At 45.3% G+C, this 15,109-nt stretch overlaps 1 protein-coding gene across 4 annotated transcripts in view; it reads right to left on the bottom strand.

The window, feature by feature from the left end:
* Window positions 1-15,109, bottom strand: part of CACNA1D (calcium voltage-gated channel subunit alpha1 D) — a 342,532-nt gene that overhangs the window by 136,408 nt on the left and 191,015 nt on the right. For 3 of the 4 annotated variants that reach the window (XM_088831938.1, XM_088831939.1, XM_055414079.2), the window contains exons 6-8: window positions 12,795-12,947; window positions 12,018-12,214; window positions 5,213-5,316 (exon numbers count right to left, since the gene is read on the bottom strand). In XM_088831938.1, coding sequence (XP_088688064.1) covers window positions 5,213-5,316; window positions 12,018-12,214; window positions 12,795-12,947 — 454 coding nt within the window. Of the gene's footprint in view, window positions 1-5,212; window positions 5,317-5,869; window positions 5,974-12,017; window positions 12,215-12,794; window positions 12,948-15,109 lie in introns of all 4 variants that reach the window. The other variant, XM_055414081.2, reaches the window with a different exon arrangement.

Genomic DNA, 15,109 nt, shown 5'->3' with positions numbered 1-15,109 from the left:
GACTTTCCTGGCAATCCAGTGGTTAAGAATCTGCCTGCCAATAGAGGGGATATGGGTTCAATCCCTGGTCTGAACCCCACATGCCTGGGGGCAACTAAGTTCGTGCGCCACAACTACCAAGCCCACATGCCCAGAGCCCACAGCAAAGAAGCCACGGTGATGAGAAGCCTCCACACTGCACATAGAGAGCAGCCCCTACTCGCCACAACTAGAGAAAGCCTGACCCCAGCAACACAGACCCAGCACAACCACAAATAAACAAATATTTTTATAAAGATTAGGGCAGAGGTCTGTCTCAATATTGGTCATAGTTTGGCACATAATTAAAGAACCTTCACATTATGATACTGAATTTATAAAAGAAAAGAGAACTTTAAAACTCCATTTTATGGCAGGGAATATCCAGGCACCAAGACAATAGTGTTCAAAACAACTGAACAGAAAACTATTCACAGCATAGGATCCTAAAATTGCCCTTTGGATTTACTATGAAAAATGGCATATGGGGCCTGACTTCAAAGGCTGACAGAGAACAGATGCATCAAAGTCTGGGTTATATTACACTAATCTCTTAAGGGTCTTTTATCTAATCTCTTCCTGGCCATTGCTAAGTGCCAGGGATCTGACTGCTACTATATAAATATCAGAGATTATCTAAACTTCTCAAGAGAAATCCATCTAATAGACATCAAAACCAGTCTAGGCACCATGGGTCCTTAGTCTATCTTTGGCAGAAACAGAAACAAAGGCAAATCAAATCTTTGCTTAGCAAGGACTTCATAATTTACCAACTTCTAAGTATTTTCATTTTACCTTCCTGCACCTCTAGGAGCACTTTTGGACATTAGATACTCTAAAAGCAAATTCTCTACGCTAAACTAAGTAGAGAATACTTAGTTTATTAACATCCTGAGTAAGAGTCATGCAAATTAAACCCTACCTATAGGCCTAATCACAAGGGGAAAAAATTAAAAGAATTGAGTTGACTAGATTTTTCTTGCATCAAATCTCATTTTATATACTCTTACTCAAGCCATCACCATCAAAGTAACGAAGCCCTCTACACTCTTCAGCTCACTGAATCCTCTCGTCACTCCCCACGGTTAATATTATTTAACATCATTTCACAGACAAGGAAAGTGAAGCTCGAACAGGTAAACCATTTCACCAAATCTCGTAGTTAGTGAAAGGTAGAGCAGAGAGTTAAGTCTTGATTATCTGACTCTAAAGCCAGTGTTTAACCATATGTTACAGAAATGCCATGCCTCCCTTGCGTAAAAACAAACCACTGTCAGAACTTCAATCATGACTGAGAGGACCACACCTTACAGAGGACAAAGAACCTCCATGGCCTGATCATGGGGGCACTGAGTACAGTATTAATGTGCAAACAAAGTCTACTTCTCTTGGTCTTTTCCTGGGAAATTCAGAAAATGGTACACTTCAGATATTTTCCAAATAGCTTCTTAGCTGTTCCCACTTCACCCAAGGAGGGGATAGGGAGGAGGTCCACAAAGGTAAGAGAAAGACACATTCAATCAGTAAAATTTTTGCAGTATCTATTTTTCAAAGCACTTCTACATTCATGAGCCGACCTAAAGCCACCTACCCTGTGTGTGGGGGTGGTGATGGCATGGCAGCAGCATCCCCCTTTGAGGGGCCAAGAGATGTAGGCTCGGGACTCCTAAGTGAAGTCCCAGAGTTATTTAGCACGTGACCAGAACCCAGGTCTTCTAATTCACTTCTCACCCACCAGCCCCTTTTTGGGGACCTGACCCACACCACAGGGGCTCAGAGGGCCCTCTACCTTACCGCAGGCATGCCTGGCATCAGGTAGTCCTTGCAGGTGAAGATGTGAGCCCACTGACCATGACCACCATCCCCCCTGGGAATCTGGCAGTGGCTCTAGACTCTAAAGACAAAAAATACCACCGTGTTCTCTTACCTTACCTACCTACGGAAAAAGACCCCAAAGGGGACAAGAGTTAAGTGAGCAATTTTAAAAGTGAAAAGTCATCAAAGCCATCATGAGAAGAGCCAGCTGAACTGTAGACTTAATTGAGACATTCTTTCTAACACTGGTCATAACGGGACCATCTCCTTGATAACAACTTATTATGAAATCAGAACTCTAGTTACTGACTTTCTCGGCTCCTCCCACACAGCAAAGTACCTGCGTGGGGGTGGGATGTCTTCATCCAGGGTCACGCTTGGCTATGCAGAGCATACAGTTCATGGACCTAATACTCACCTTGAGAAAAACAGTCTGCTGTAAAACCAGAGATATTTCAAAGCATCAGTCTTAACAATGCTTCAAAAATGTACCAATGCCAAATCAAGTGCACAGATTAAAATCAGTTTAAGGATACAATAGGATGGCATGGCCACACAGAAAAAGAGGAGGAGCCAAGGAAGAGCAACAAATATTTCCAAATGGTTGACTTAAAGACACACAGCAACTTATAATGATCCTTCATTAGAAAGAGGCAGCATGGTCTAAAACAGGAGAGCCTTTTAATTCAGGGGTTTTGGAATTACATTTGTGGTGGTCTAATGGTCCCTAAGGGTCTATGCAACATAAGCCATCTCCTTTTTAACATTTATGTCCTTCTGATTTTGTATTTCCTCCAATGTTCCCTAAAAAAGTTGGGGAGAACACTAAGATTGAAACTAAAAAAAATTTTTTTATTTCATTTCTCTGAAACAAGAAAATAAATACAAATGACTGGTTTTGATTTTTTGTTGCTTTAGGGGAAAGTCAAGGAGAAGTACCCAGGCAGAGAAGCCCAAGTCACTAACTGCTAGGAAAGGTGGGAGCAGCCTGTTCTCTGGTTTCTCCACCCCTAACCCGCCCCACCGCCACCCCCACAGACAACTTATCATCTTTCAACCTCCAGCTAATAGACATGCTGCTTTCGCAGCTTCTCTGTCCCCACCCTTACTTTAGCCTGGCCATCCGGCACTGCCCAATGACAGTTCCACCCCAGACGATGACTGTCTGAGCACAAGGCCCCCATCTGTGTCTTAGATATCTTGGCACCCTGGCCCCTGGCCCAGAGCCAGACACGCAGCAAGAACTCAGAAAAGCGACCAAATTTGCGAACACGCTGGAAGACTGCTCTGCGGACGTGGTTCCTCCTTTACACAGAGCACTGCTGGACATCTCCTACCCAAGAGGCTTCGCACGTTCAGGCAGGGTCAGCTGCAGCCCCGGGGGAGCTGGGGCACATCGTGGAACTGACTGAATATTGCTGGGAATTCTTGGGTTTTATTTTAAGAATTCAAATGTCATTTGCATTCTCCTTCATAAAGGATCTAGTTTTGTTCTGATTTAAAAATATTTTAAAGTTACTTATTACTTTCCCCAAAATATATTTCAGTAAACTGGCTGTTCCATCGTGGTGGGTGCGTCTTTATCCTCCAGCTGTGGGTACCCCCACAGGGTGCACATTTAGCATCCACCATTATAATAAGGGGTCCCTCCCGGCTTTTTCCCCTTTTCCCTTTTTAAGTCTGCCTCATCCTGCCAGGGTGATGTTCCTGCTCTGGGAAGCTCAGAGATAAGGCATGTCACTGGCACTGTTAAAATTAGTTGTTTCCATGGCCTCAGTTTAGTTGGGTTTAGGAGACACAGGGCGCCAAGGAATTCACAACAGAATTGCTGTTAACCTTGTATGGGCTGTTCCTGTAATAAAATCAACATGATGCTGTTTCTCCAGGGATAAATTCCACCCTCACCATCCTGACACTGACCTAAGGCCACAGAGGGTCATTAGGAAGAAGGCACTTTTAAAGTGTGACATGAAAGAACTTTAGGCTTGAAGAGCCGTTTATCCAGAGAAAGAATCTTTGGCCTGGGTCGGGGCAGAGGGTCAGCTGTCACACCCAGGACTCAGGCCCGGAGCCCCCTCTCCCCTCACTGCAAGGCATGGGCTCCTGGCTCATTTCTAGATGGGGCTTCACGGGACAGTGTGCATCCATGGCGTGAAAGCGGCCACACTCGGTCAAGGAGAATTCTAAACGTGTTGTCCCTGAAAACAGGCAGGGAAGCTGAGAGGGGAGATGAGGAGAGGAAGCAGAGATGGGTAACTAGCTCGCTTTCTGCTCTGGAAAAGGCAGTGTTTAGAAAAGTGCGATAAAGGTCTCTCCACTGACTCGGCATTACATGAAGACATCACTTCCCCTGAGACACAAGCTCTCAGCAAGACAGATAGAGTGCGTGAGGAGGAGATAAACTCACTGGGAATCAAGCCTATCAGCACTATCTCCGGAGGATGTCTGAGCTCGGGAGTGACGGGGGCTCCTCAGGGGCAACGGGCATCTATGAGCCTCGGTCACCCTCCCAGGCCCTGGCAGAGGCGGTAAGCTGGCACTGAGAGCCTGGGGGGCCCCGCTCCGTGCTCTGGGTACTCGCCTGTGTGGGGTGTCTGTGTGGTGGGAAAGAGGCTAGGCTGCCCAGGAGGGTTCCAGGATGACAACCACAGACAACACAGAGCCCCACTCTGGTCCCAGTCTCCACTGAACCCCCGTCAATCCACAGAGCCGAGGAGGCCAACAAAGTGAAATTTCAAAAATGATGACTGAGTGACACGGACAATGATAAGGCCAGAAGAAATATAGGTGCAAAAGCTGATTATTACTCTGCATTGAAGACAGATTCTGTGAGCTAAGATTAAAAACGAATTCAAGGGAATACTCTCACAGTGACAGCAGCAGAAAACCAAGCTAATAAATGATCCCCATGGGAAGGATATGAGATTTTGAAACTGTCCAGTATTTCTGTGCTAATCTAGGCTTATTTCTCCTTTACCATGAAATCGGAAACACCGCTGGAAATAATCATGATACACTGCAAGTAACTTTAAAGGGCCATGCTATGTACTAATACTAATGGGACGAAAACCACAAAAGACAAAGGCCCTTTGCTGGGGGAGACCAAGGCTGGGCATCCTTTTAGTCACTTTTAATCCACTCCTACACACTAGTGTATAAATGTGACTGGCTTCAGGGAAGTGGTTTCATTCAATTAATAGTTTGGCAAGCATCAGAAACACAGAATCTCACAGACAGATACGAGCATTGAGAATTACAGTTCAGTCCCAAAGCAACACACAGGGGGGACATCAGAGTCCACACGCATGCAGAGAAAGCCGTAGGGAGCCGCCTGACACATGGCAGCAGCAGAATGTGGGACACGGATCCAACTGCTTACCCACTAAGGACACCAAGAACCAGGTTAAGGACGAAAAATGAGCCAAGGATGATGAGACTAACAAAATACACCCATGGCCATTCCCATCCTATCGCATCATTTACCTGTAAAATGTAAGGAGATTAGTTATCAGTTATCCATTTGCCAAAGAGCAGAGCCCCAGGAACTGCTGCTGGACCACTAGGGCTTTGACTGAGCACTGGTGCTTCAAGGATGGGATCCCGCCAAGGGGCTTCCAGTTTTGTTCTTTCAATAAGAGCAGGTTCTGCTGCGGAAATCCCCAAATGTGGCCTACCAACAGTCATTTAGCTACTGTTTGGTACCAATTAATCTGCATTATATTTGGATCCAGACCAATAAAGCAATTATAGATGTATCTCCTTTTAGGACAAATGGGCAAGTGATGCCAATGATTTAAACCCCAAGTGACAATGCTGATTAATCTCTGGTCAATAATTATCCTATAGCTTTCTTTCACAAAGGCTGGTGAGGTTCCAGGAAACGTCTTGGTTTGGGAAGCCTCAGCAGAAAAGAAAGCATCTTGGAGGACACATAAAACACTTGGCACCCACCCGGCGGCCCCCATCTAGCAAGCCTGTGTGGTCTTGGCAACTGTCCTCAGGACTCTGCTTTCAAGATGAAAGAGGTATAGCTTACCCGCTCAATACACCAAGTACAAGATTTAGTACGAAAAATGACCCAAAGATGACGAGACTGACAAAATACACCCAGGGCAATTCAAATCCCATAGCATCATTCATCTGCAAGAAATAAGATGGTCTCGTAGGAGTGGGTTAATAAGAGAATCTAATAAGGAGAGAGGGTTACATTAGAGACAGCATTCCATACATTTAATTAAACATTTACTTAGCTTCAAATCAGACAGTAGTAGCAAACGCACGTTCATTATATAGTCCCAACACACACACACACACACACACACACAGTCATCAAAACTTTCAGGGCAAGTAATAGCACACTCTGGCCACTGCTAGGGCAATCAGCTGGAATTTGGCTCTTTCTTACAGGAAATTGCCTTGGTAAGGGATTTTCAGAGATCTTGGTAGAAGACAAAACTAGTGCTTAGCTAGAAACTATTTTCTACTCTGCCCAAATTGTTGGTAGTATTCTTGCTTTCAAAATTTGTGATGGTGGAAAAGTCTTCGCTACAGAGACAAATTTGTAGCATTTGACTCTATAAATTCTTTTTTTTAAAAAAAACCCTAAAATAATAACTTTCCAGTTATTGGATTTTGGGTAGATGGGAAGCCAATCTATCCCAGGAAACCTAACCCACTTTAAATCTGGATTATCTGCTATCGGTCAGTGCAAGCACAGCTAAATTAATGCAAAGAAGGAAAATATTCAGAAGTCAACTAGCTGACATATTCAGGGGTGCTTTGGGGAATGAGACTTTTTTTCTCAACTGCACCCATAGGAAGGACCCAACTGCTTGCCAGTAAGGAGAAATAAAAAAAGCCCTCATCTCTCAAATCTGGCTTGAATCCACATAACCTGCACTGAGAGAGGTGGCTCCAGCTGTGAGTTCTTTCAAAGGAAACTGGTGTCCCTACTTCTGTGCCAAGTGAAGCAGCACAGTCAGACGTGGCCCCCTGGACACACCTTCCCGGGTAGGTCTGCTCGTGAGCAGCTTTTGTGCTAGAGCAAACAGGTGCTTCAGGGTTCACGGCTGGATGCAACTTTCTAACAGCACAGGTCAGTGTTAAATTGGGCAAACCCTTCTCCTAGAAAGGTGTGAAGCACCAGTGAGAAGAATGACTGAACGACCCCAGGCCTGACTGCTGGAATCCCCAGCTAACAGAACAGTATATGGTCTGGGCTGATTCATGGTTCTGGCTTTCCGAGGTCAAGCCCTCAGGCCGTTAAGCATGTGCTTTCTTTACATTATCTGGCACTAGGTTTTTAGCTTTACAGAATGAAACTCATGCATTTCACGGTTTGCCTCAAGCAGAAACCAAACAGAAAAAGAGAACATTAAAAAAAAAATTACCTAACATCTGTTGCTGAAGTCTAGGGAGAGGGCATTAAAGCCCTTATGAAACACCTGTTTGGCCACATGAAAATTGATGTGCTTACTGGAACGGCTATCAGTCTGCACATCTTATATCGGCAATTAGAGTAATGAATGAGGCAGGGCCGTGGCTGCAATTGTTGATCTCATTAAGTTGGATAAACTAATTTCAGCAGGAAGGCAGAGGGCAATTCTTCCAAAGCAACTACACCACTAAACTTATTTAATAACCTAGACGTGCAGGAGAAGAAACAGGCTGCCTGGTGTAGTAACCAGAGCCCAGCCAGGGATCAGGGCCGTCCACAGACCCCTCTCTGGGCCTGCTTCCCCTTTGCTGGGGCAAGAGGAGCACCCACGACCGACCGGGGAGAGTGTGCTCACTCATGGAGAGGAAGAGGGTGCATGTCCAGGGTCCCCACTAGGGGACCCTGCCCTCTCACACCTCAGCAAAGTGTGTTAGCCGTCAGCCGAGCATCTGCCCCACCCATCCTCTTTTGGGCCTCAGCCCTGTGTTCCAGAAGATGGTTCTGGGAACAGTTGTCTGCTCCAACTTGGGAGGGAACATTTTCTTTTTTTAAAAGAAACTTCTGATTTCTTATAAATAAGTGTTTTTGCTCAAATCAGAAATATCACCTAGAATAACCCTTGGGGGCCAAGGGAAAACCAAAGGCCACAGGAGACCCTAAATCTCCAGAGCGTGGGAAAGAGAAATAAAAATTAAGCTTTAAGGGCAGTTTTTCTCCTGAAGAAACCTTCTCAACCCTGGTCTCTTTTTCAGAGGCTAGTATTTCTTAGACTTTACCAATCGCATGGGACAAGTCAGAACTGGCAAGCTGGTCCCCGAAATACCCACACAAAAATAGAGACTCTGCTTGGGATTTTGTCTGCGTGTCCTTTGTCAGAAAGGGAGAAAGCGGCGTGAGCTCAATCGTTTCAATTTAGACTTTTAAAATATTTATATCAAAGTCATCATGTCGTGTCCCCGGTACTCAGGAAATAATAACCTAGTTTCAGTTTCCCCTCACTTCAAAGACTGAGATGCACATCCACGTCTCTGATTAAAGGCTGTGAGGGGTTTTTTGTTTTTTTCCTGTTGCAAAGACTACTAGAAACTTGATACATTGGTTGTGGCTCCCCTGAGCCTAGAATCGGAGAAAGGAGCAGAAAGGCAAGCTGCTAGCTAACTAAAGAGGGAGTTCCCAGGTACCCTGAATGAAGAGGACTATCAGCTTGGCCAAGGGAACTTCCTGTTTGAGCCTGACAGCCAGCACTGCCACAGGTGTGCTGCTCACTAAGAGAAGAGGCTGGCACTAAGGCAAAAGGCCACCAATAACTGATATGGATAATTCTTGCCTGAAATCAATTCTAATATTTTAATTAATTTCCTACTTTTAAAATCATTTCCTTGGAGTTGAAGAAAAAAATAATAGGATAATAGTAGTGTTACTCCACATCTTGTGGATGACACAAAGTTAAAGCCCAGAATATCTGGGCGACCTACCCAAGGTCAGGCACCTAGCCTTCTCCATCCTTAAGGCTCCTTCCCTGCACTACACCTTTCTGACTCTGGACAACAAACGTGTAGGTCAGATGGCAGCTTAATTATGCTTATGGAATTCATTTCAAAGAAAGAGCACTAAAAAAATGGTTTTCTATCAGAAGTTAATGATCCCATTCCCCACATATCCAAGGGGTCCTGTTGTACACGTGTCTTTTTGCATACTGGGCCCACCTTCCCAAGACCCTGCCGCCACTCGCCAGGCACCCCTGGAGGCTGAGGCATCCATGAACTTGAGAACACTGACTGCACATAAACTCAACCAGACTCAAACTCGCCCCCGGCAAAGACTTTGTCCACCATATACAAACACCTGAAGGACTGAAAAATTTGCTTGCAATCAATATTTAAAATCGAATCTCAGTTGTCTGTCAAGATGTTCCCTTTACACTCTGGCTGTGGAAAAAACTAGGCATTTTTAAAAGGCCCATCTACCCTGAGGCAATGGGACTGTGAACTTGAAGAGTAATGGTAGCTGGTGTCTGCTGAGCACCAGCTCTGGGCCGGGCGCTGTGCTGGGCAGGGAGGCGCTGTTCTGTGCACAGCTGTCGGTCCCACCAACTGCGACACATAAAATAGGAAGAAGGCTGGGGCCTGGCTCCTGCCTATGTCTATGCAGAGTTAATAAATGCAATCAGCAAGTAATTAGAAGCAACCTGATATGTTTGAGAATAAGATCTCAGTGAGCACTCTGGGAGACATCCCTGAGCTGCCCCCTAGTGTTCCAGAAGGGCTCACAAACCTCTGAGAATGGAGAAATGCCAAGGAAAGAGATGGGGGTTCTAGTCTAGACCAGGGGTCATGACATTGTGACCTGTGGGCCAAACCAGCCTACCACCTGCTTTTGGACGGCCCGTGAGCTAAAAATGGCTTTTACATTTTTAAATGGTGGGAAAAAAAATCCGGACTATCTCATGACACAGGAATGTTATACAAAATTCACATGTCAGTGTCCATATATAAATACTGGAATGAAGCCACAGGTGTACATGTTGTCTGCAGCTGCTTCCAAGTGACATGGGCAGAGCTGAGCAGTTGTGACATAGACATTATGGTCTGCCCGGCCACATATATTTACTGTCTGGCCCCTTATGAAAAAAAAAAAAAGGTCTGCAGACCCTTGTAAATCAAATACCACAACCACTTGCAGCAGGACCTTGAGGAGGTCCAGGGGCCTATATTCCACTGTTTCCCAGACCTTGTATAAAGGGATATAGACTGGCATAAGGTTGATAAGTTACTGGAGTTCCTCCATCGGAATAAAGATGCCATGTAATTCATAAAGAATATAATTATTATGTTGTCAAATTATTAGCCCTGTGACTGTCATATGAAAAATAGAGGTAATAATTATATCATCCTAGGTGATACTTAGAGGTTCTCTGGAAAGCAAGTAGAAACTTTTGTTTCTAGGTACGTGGAGTCTTCTCTTCTTTAATCACACACTCCCAGAGTTTTCACTAACTTGGCGATAGGAAGATCGTAATGAGAGAATCAATGTGCAGAAACATAAAATCTGCAACTGTCCATTAGTCAGGGCATGTCGGGTCAGCAATGTCAATACACCATGAAAATAGAGCTGAGGAGTCACCAATTTTTTCATTTGTTTGTTTTAAATCAAAACATCTTCTGTACTGTTTTAGGGGGAAGGACCAGAATTTGGGCTATCTGAATGATGCTTTTTCTATCAGAAACTTCACAGGAAGACTGGGGATTGAGCCCTCCACTAATCTAACCAGGAGTGGCAACTTAAAACATAATACTGAAAATGAGCTCTTTACCTAGAGGGTGGGTCCTCATGCGTGGCCATGGGCTTGGCTCATCCTATATAATCTTCCTCTTTCTCTTCACGAAAAATTTTACAAAAGGCATTGTGTTATGGATATAAATGACAGACTGCATACATACACACACACACTCACTCTCCTATGACAATTAGAAGGAGGAGGCGCAGGGGAAGAGATAAGATATGACATGCTGGGGATGCTTTAAAAACCTCATTACCAAACTAGACTAACACTTTGGGGATGAAAATAAACATGTATTTTCTTTGCCTAACACTGAATATGCAGACATTTCTACAACCCTGCAAGCATGGAATTCACTTGTGAAGGGAAGCAAAAACCTATTACAACCATTATGTATTATGTTCTCTGAAGTTATAGAGTAATGGGAAATCTTATAAAGTGTCTAAAATTTAGATCCTATCAGAAAATACTTCTCAACGTGCAGACTGTCTAACTGGAGGCTGACCATTTAAGAAGTATGTTATTACTCATTACCTTTTAACAAATGATTATTGGAATCCTGGTTAATCCCATTTGGACCTGGGTTTATGCTCAAAATCTACAACTCTGTGTCATGGAAAAATAATTTCTAAACTTCTGTGAGTTTTTTCAAATTCTATCAAACACAGAAGTAAACAAATACACTCAACTCTGAGAAATGACTGTTAAAATACGACTGCTCTTCATCTGGGGCAAACCCTACCGGCTCTGTTGGGAACAAGAGAAGCTAGCCCCGAGCCATACAAAGGGTGTCCATCTGTTTTCACGAACGGGTCCACCAGCCCTGGAAGGCTCATGTGCCATCTCTACCTTCTCTGCCAAAGTTCTCTAGCACCAAAGAGAAAGGAAGAGAGAGCTAAGGGCTTATGCTGGGCTGGTTTGTAGTAATACTGAAGATGCAAAAGGGAAACACCGTAATTGGGGAAAAACCCATTGGGGCTTTAAGGCTATACTTAGCTGTGGAAAGCCTGAAAAGAATTCAATTAATTGATGTTTTCTATCTTCCATTTAGGACCTGGTAGAGAAACCTGCCTCTAGGTATAAAAGATTAGTTTTAGTCTATGGAAGTCCGGGGGCCTCTTACTCTGGAGAATGACCCTGGGCTCTTCAAGTGTTTAATCAGGACAGCCCTGGCATGCTGGAGTTCTTCCAACAAAGGGGACTACTGGGCATGCTCAGTAGTAAGTCCCCAAGAGACACTGGGGATGCGAGGAAGTCCACTTCCTGTAGCAGCTTTCTACAGCTGAAAGCAAGGCCCTGACAGGGAGACATAATGGGTCTTGCTGAGTGAAAAGACGGTCTGCTTCCCTTCCCAAAGAACTCACTTCCAGGGGGTCTTTTCCAGCCAGCTCCCCAATGGCTCCAGCTAATGAAACACTTCTATCCGAGGAAAGCATGCTCCGTCAACTCCCTCCGCAAGCTGCTTACCCAGTAGAGCACGTCTGTCCAGCCCTCCATGGTGATGCACTGAAACACAGTGAGCATGGCAAAGGCAAAGTTGTCAAAGTTGGTGATGCCGCCATTGGGGCCCACCCAGCCACTCCTACACTCCGTGCCATTGGCGGTGCACTGGCGTCCATTCCCTGAGAACGCACACGGCGCTGGGTCCTCTTCAGCCACCACATCTGCAAACAGAGGAGGCAGGCTTCACCACTCAGGGGGGGAGTGACCCTCAGAAACCCACGCCGCGGGAGCCGAGAATTCACCCCCCTCTCCTCTGTCCTCACTCTCACAGCACCTTCCCTCAGTCTACACAGACCAATGGTATTTTTTAAAAATATTACATTTTACTTATTTGGCTGTGTCAGGTCTCAGTGCGGCACATGAGATCTAGTTCCCTGACCAAGGATCGAATCTGGGACCCTTGCATTGGGAGTGCGGAGTCCTAGCCACTGGACTACCAGGAGAGTCCCAGAGAAACACTATTGATTCACCTCACAGTCCAGTTTCAGGGGGGCCCCCCATCTTGTTTGCCAGAACACATTACATAGGAAATCAAGATAGCAAAAGACACCAAATTCTCATTAATTCTAAATATAATTCACACCAAGAACTGGCTTAGATTTACCAATGGACTTGGCTTTCCATTTTCTTCCCCCTCCCTCTCTTCTCATTTTGTTTTAGATTTTCCCCAAACCAGAAAAGTTGTTTTGAGGAAAGCCAAACTTTTAAATAGTTTGGTTAGCAACCACTTTCGTTACTCACCTGAATCAGCAAAAAAACATGTTTTGTGCATTTTTCCAATAAAAAGCTCCAATCCTATAATAGCATAGATTATGATTACAAATAATACCAAAAGGGCTATGTGAAGGAGGGGAACCATGGCTTTTATAATGGAGTTCAGGACAACTTGTAAACCTAGGAAAGACAAAAACAAGTTTGTGAGGCAGCAAGATATTTCAGGGATGCACTTATATACTTCCTAATGATGCCTGTTCTGTATGGGGCACACACTCAAGGAGGTATTTCAGAGCTTTGAATTAACATGAAACCTGGGTGTGAGATAAGTTAAAAAGATCCTCTCAAAGGTCATCTAATCTAACTCCCTTAACTAGAAAGATGGCAAAACTGAGGCCTATAGAGGGAATGACTGGATATGAAAGTCACTCATTTCTGTATTTGTTCATCCACTCAACAAAATTCCCTGAACATCCGCCACGTGGCAGACATAAGGTGGAGTGTTTCAGGGACTATGAAGATGTATTACACAATGTAGTTCCTCCCAGAGGTGAGGTTCCAGTGAGAGACGTAAGCAACACACGTGCATTACTCTAAGGGAGCACACAGATGCTAGACGAGTAACATCACACAGTGAAAATTAAAGGAAGGATGAAAAACACCACTTCTGAGTGCAGGGGGCAGAAAGAGGGCTGGGCAGGAGCCTCCCTCTCTGGAGGGCCTGAAGGCCGAGCAGGATGGATTTCCATAGGAAATGGGAGAGAGGCTGCTCCAAGCAGGGGAAGAAAGTACCCAAAGCACAGAAGACCGCGAGTGTCGTGTGGGCCGGGGATGGAGAGTCTTGGTTGGCAGTCATGCAGTGGAAAAGGGTAGCAGTAAAGGCAAGCAGACTGCAGCCACAATCTACTAGGTAGCTCTGGGTTCTGGATTTGGATTACAGGGCCAGACTTTAGTCCACTTTGGGGGACTTTAGAGGCTTTAGAGGCCAGACTTTAGAGACTGTCAAAATACAGCCTCTTTATTTATTCTAAATAAGAGAAAATCAAACAAAAGTTTCATAACATGTATACATGGGAAAGAGCCAAGAAAACTCAAAAGGCAGCCTTTTTAGAAAGACAAAAAGTGAAAGTTGCTCAGTCGTGTCCAACTCTTTGCTATCCCATGGACTACAGCCTGCCAGGCTCCTCTGTCCATGGAATTCTCCAGGCAAGAGTACTACAGTGGGTTGCCATTTTCTTTTCCAGGGGAATCTTCCCAACCCAGGGATGGAACCTGGGTCTTCTGCATTGCAGACAGAATCTTTACCATTTGAGCCACCAGGGAAGCCCCTTATAAAGACTAGTGGGGCTTCAAAAGGCAAAACAGGCAGAGAAGCAGCTGGAAGGTGCTGGGCTCTCCAGGGAGGACAGGGTGGCGATCCAGAAGAGATCAGAACTCAGCAAGTGAGTCTGAGTTAGAGGAAGGTTCCCGGGTTGTCAGGGTCATGACGCTAACCCTGGGGCCTGAGCAAAAGGAGGCTCCCCTGGAGTGGGGGAGGTAAAAGAGGGTTAAGGGAAGCAGAGGGTGAGAACTGAACACCTGGTGAGTCTGATCACTTCACATGAAGGAGGCTGTGCCCTGTGGCTGAACCTCAGACCTCAGAGATAAGGCAGAGATGTGCAAACCTTGGAGCTACCCACGCTTGGAGCAACACTGAGAGCCATGGTACAGGAAGAGAAAAGACCAGGCCAAGAGGGACAGTGGGGCAATACTCAGGACCAGGTGGAAGGAAGCAGGAGCCGGAGGGAGAGTGGTCAGCAGGAAACCAGAGCCAACTCGATGCAGGCCCCCTGACACCATACACATGCCCTGCACAGTGAGACACGTGGCCACCACTGAGACCCACCTCAGCTTCTCCACTGTGAACAGTCACACCTTCCCAGGCATTTTTAACAACTGCAGGTACTTAAGAAATCACGAGTCCACAGCTGCCAACCAGCATGGGAAAGAGCATGACCCAGAGCCCCAAGGCCATCTTTCTCTCCCTGTAACTCTTCCCTTCCTCTCCCTGCTCTCTCTCTCCTCCAAAGTGCCCCTTTTCTAGTATCTTCTCACAGTACCTTCCCAATACATATCCAAAGAAAGAAAGAAGAGGCTGAGATGCTAGAATGAAACACATTAGAAATCAGAACACACCAAGCAAAGAGAAAAACACTTATCAGCAGTAACAGTAAAAGTTCACCTTGATATGAAGTACACGGGAAGAGGTGGAGGGCAGGATGGGAAGGCAAGAACGGGGTAAGAGTGAAGTAAGCCAGAAAGAAAAACACCAATACAGCATACTAACGCACATATATGGAATT

The sequence above is a fragment of the Moschus berezovskii genome, chromosome 24 (assembly GCF_049115385.1).
Source record: "Moschus berezovskii isolate FMDL1 chromosome 24, NW_MosBer_1.0, whole genome shotgun sequence".
NCBI classification, from domain to species: domain Eukaryota; kingdom Metazoa; phylum Chordata; class Mammalia; order Artiodactyla; family Moschidae; genus Moschus; species Moschus berezovskii.
This window is presented reverse-complemented; position numbering and strand designations above follow the sequence as displayed.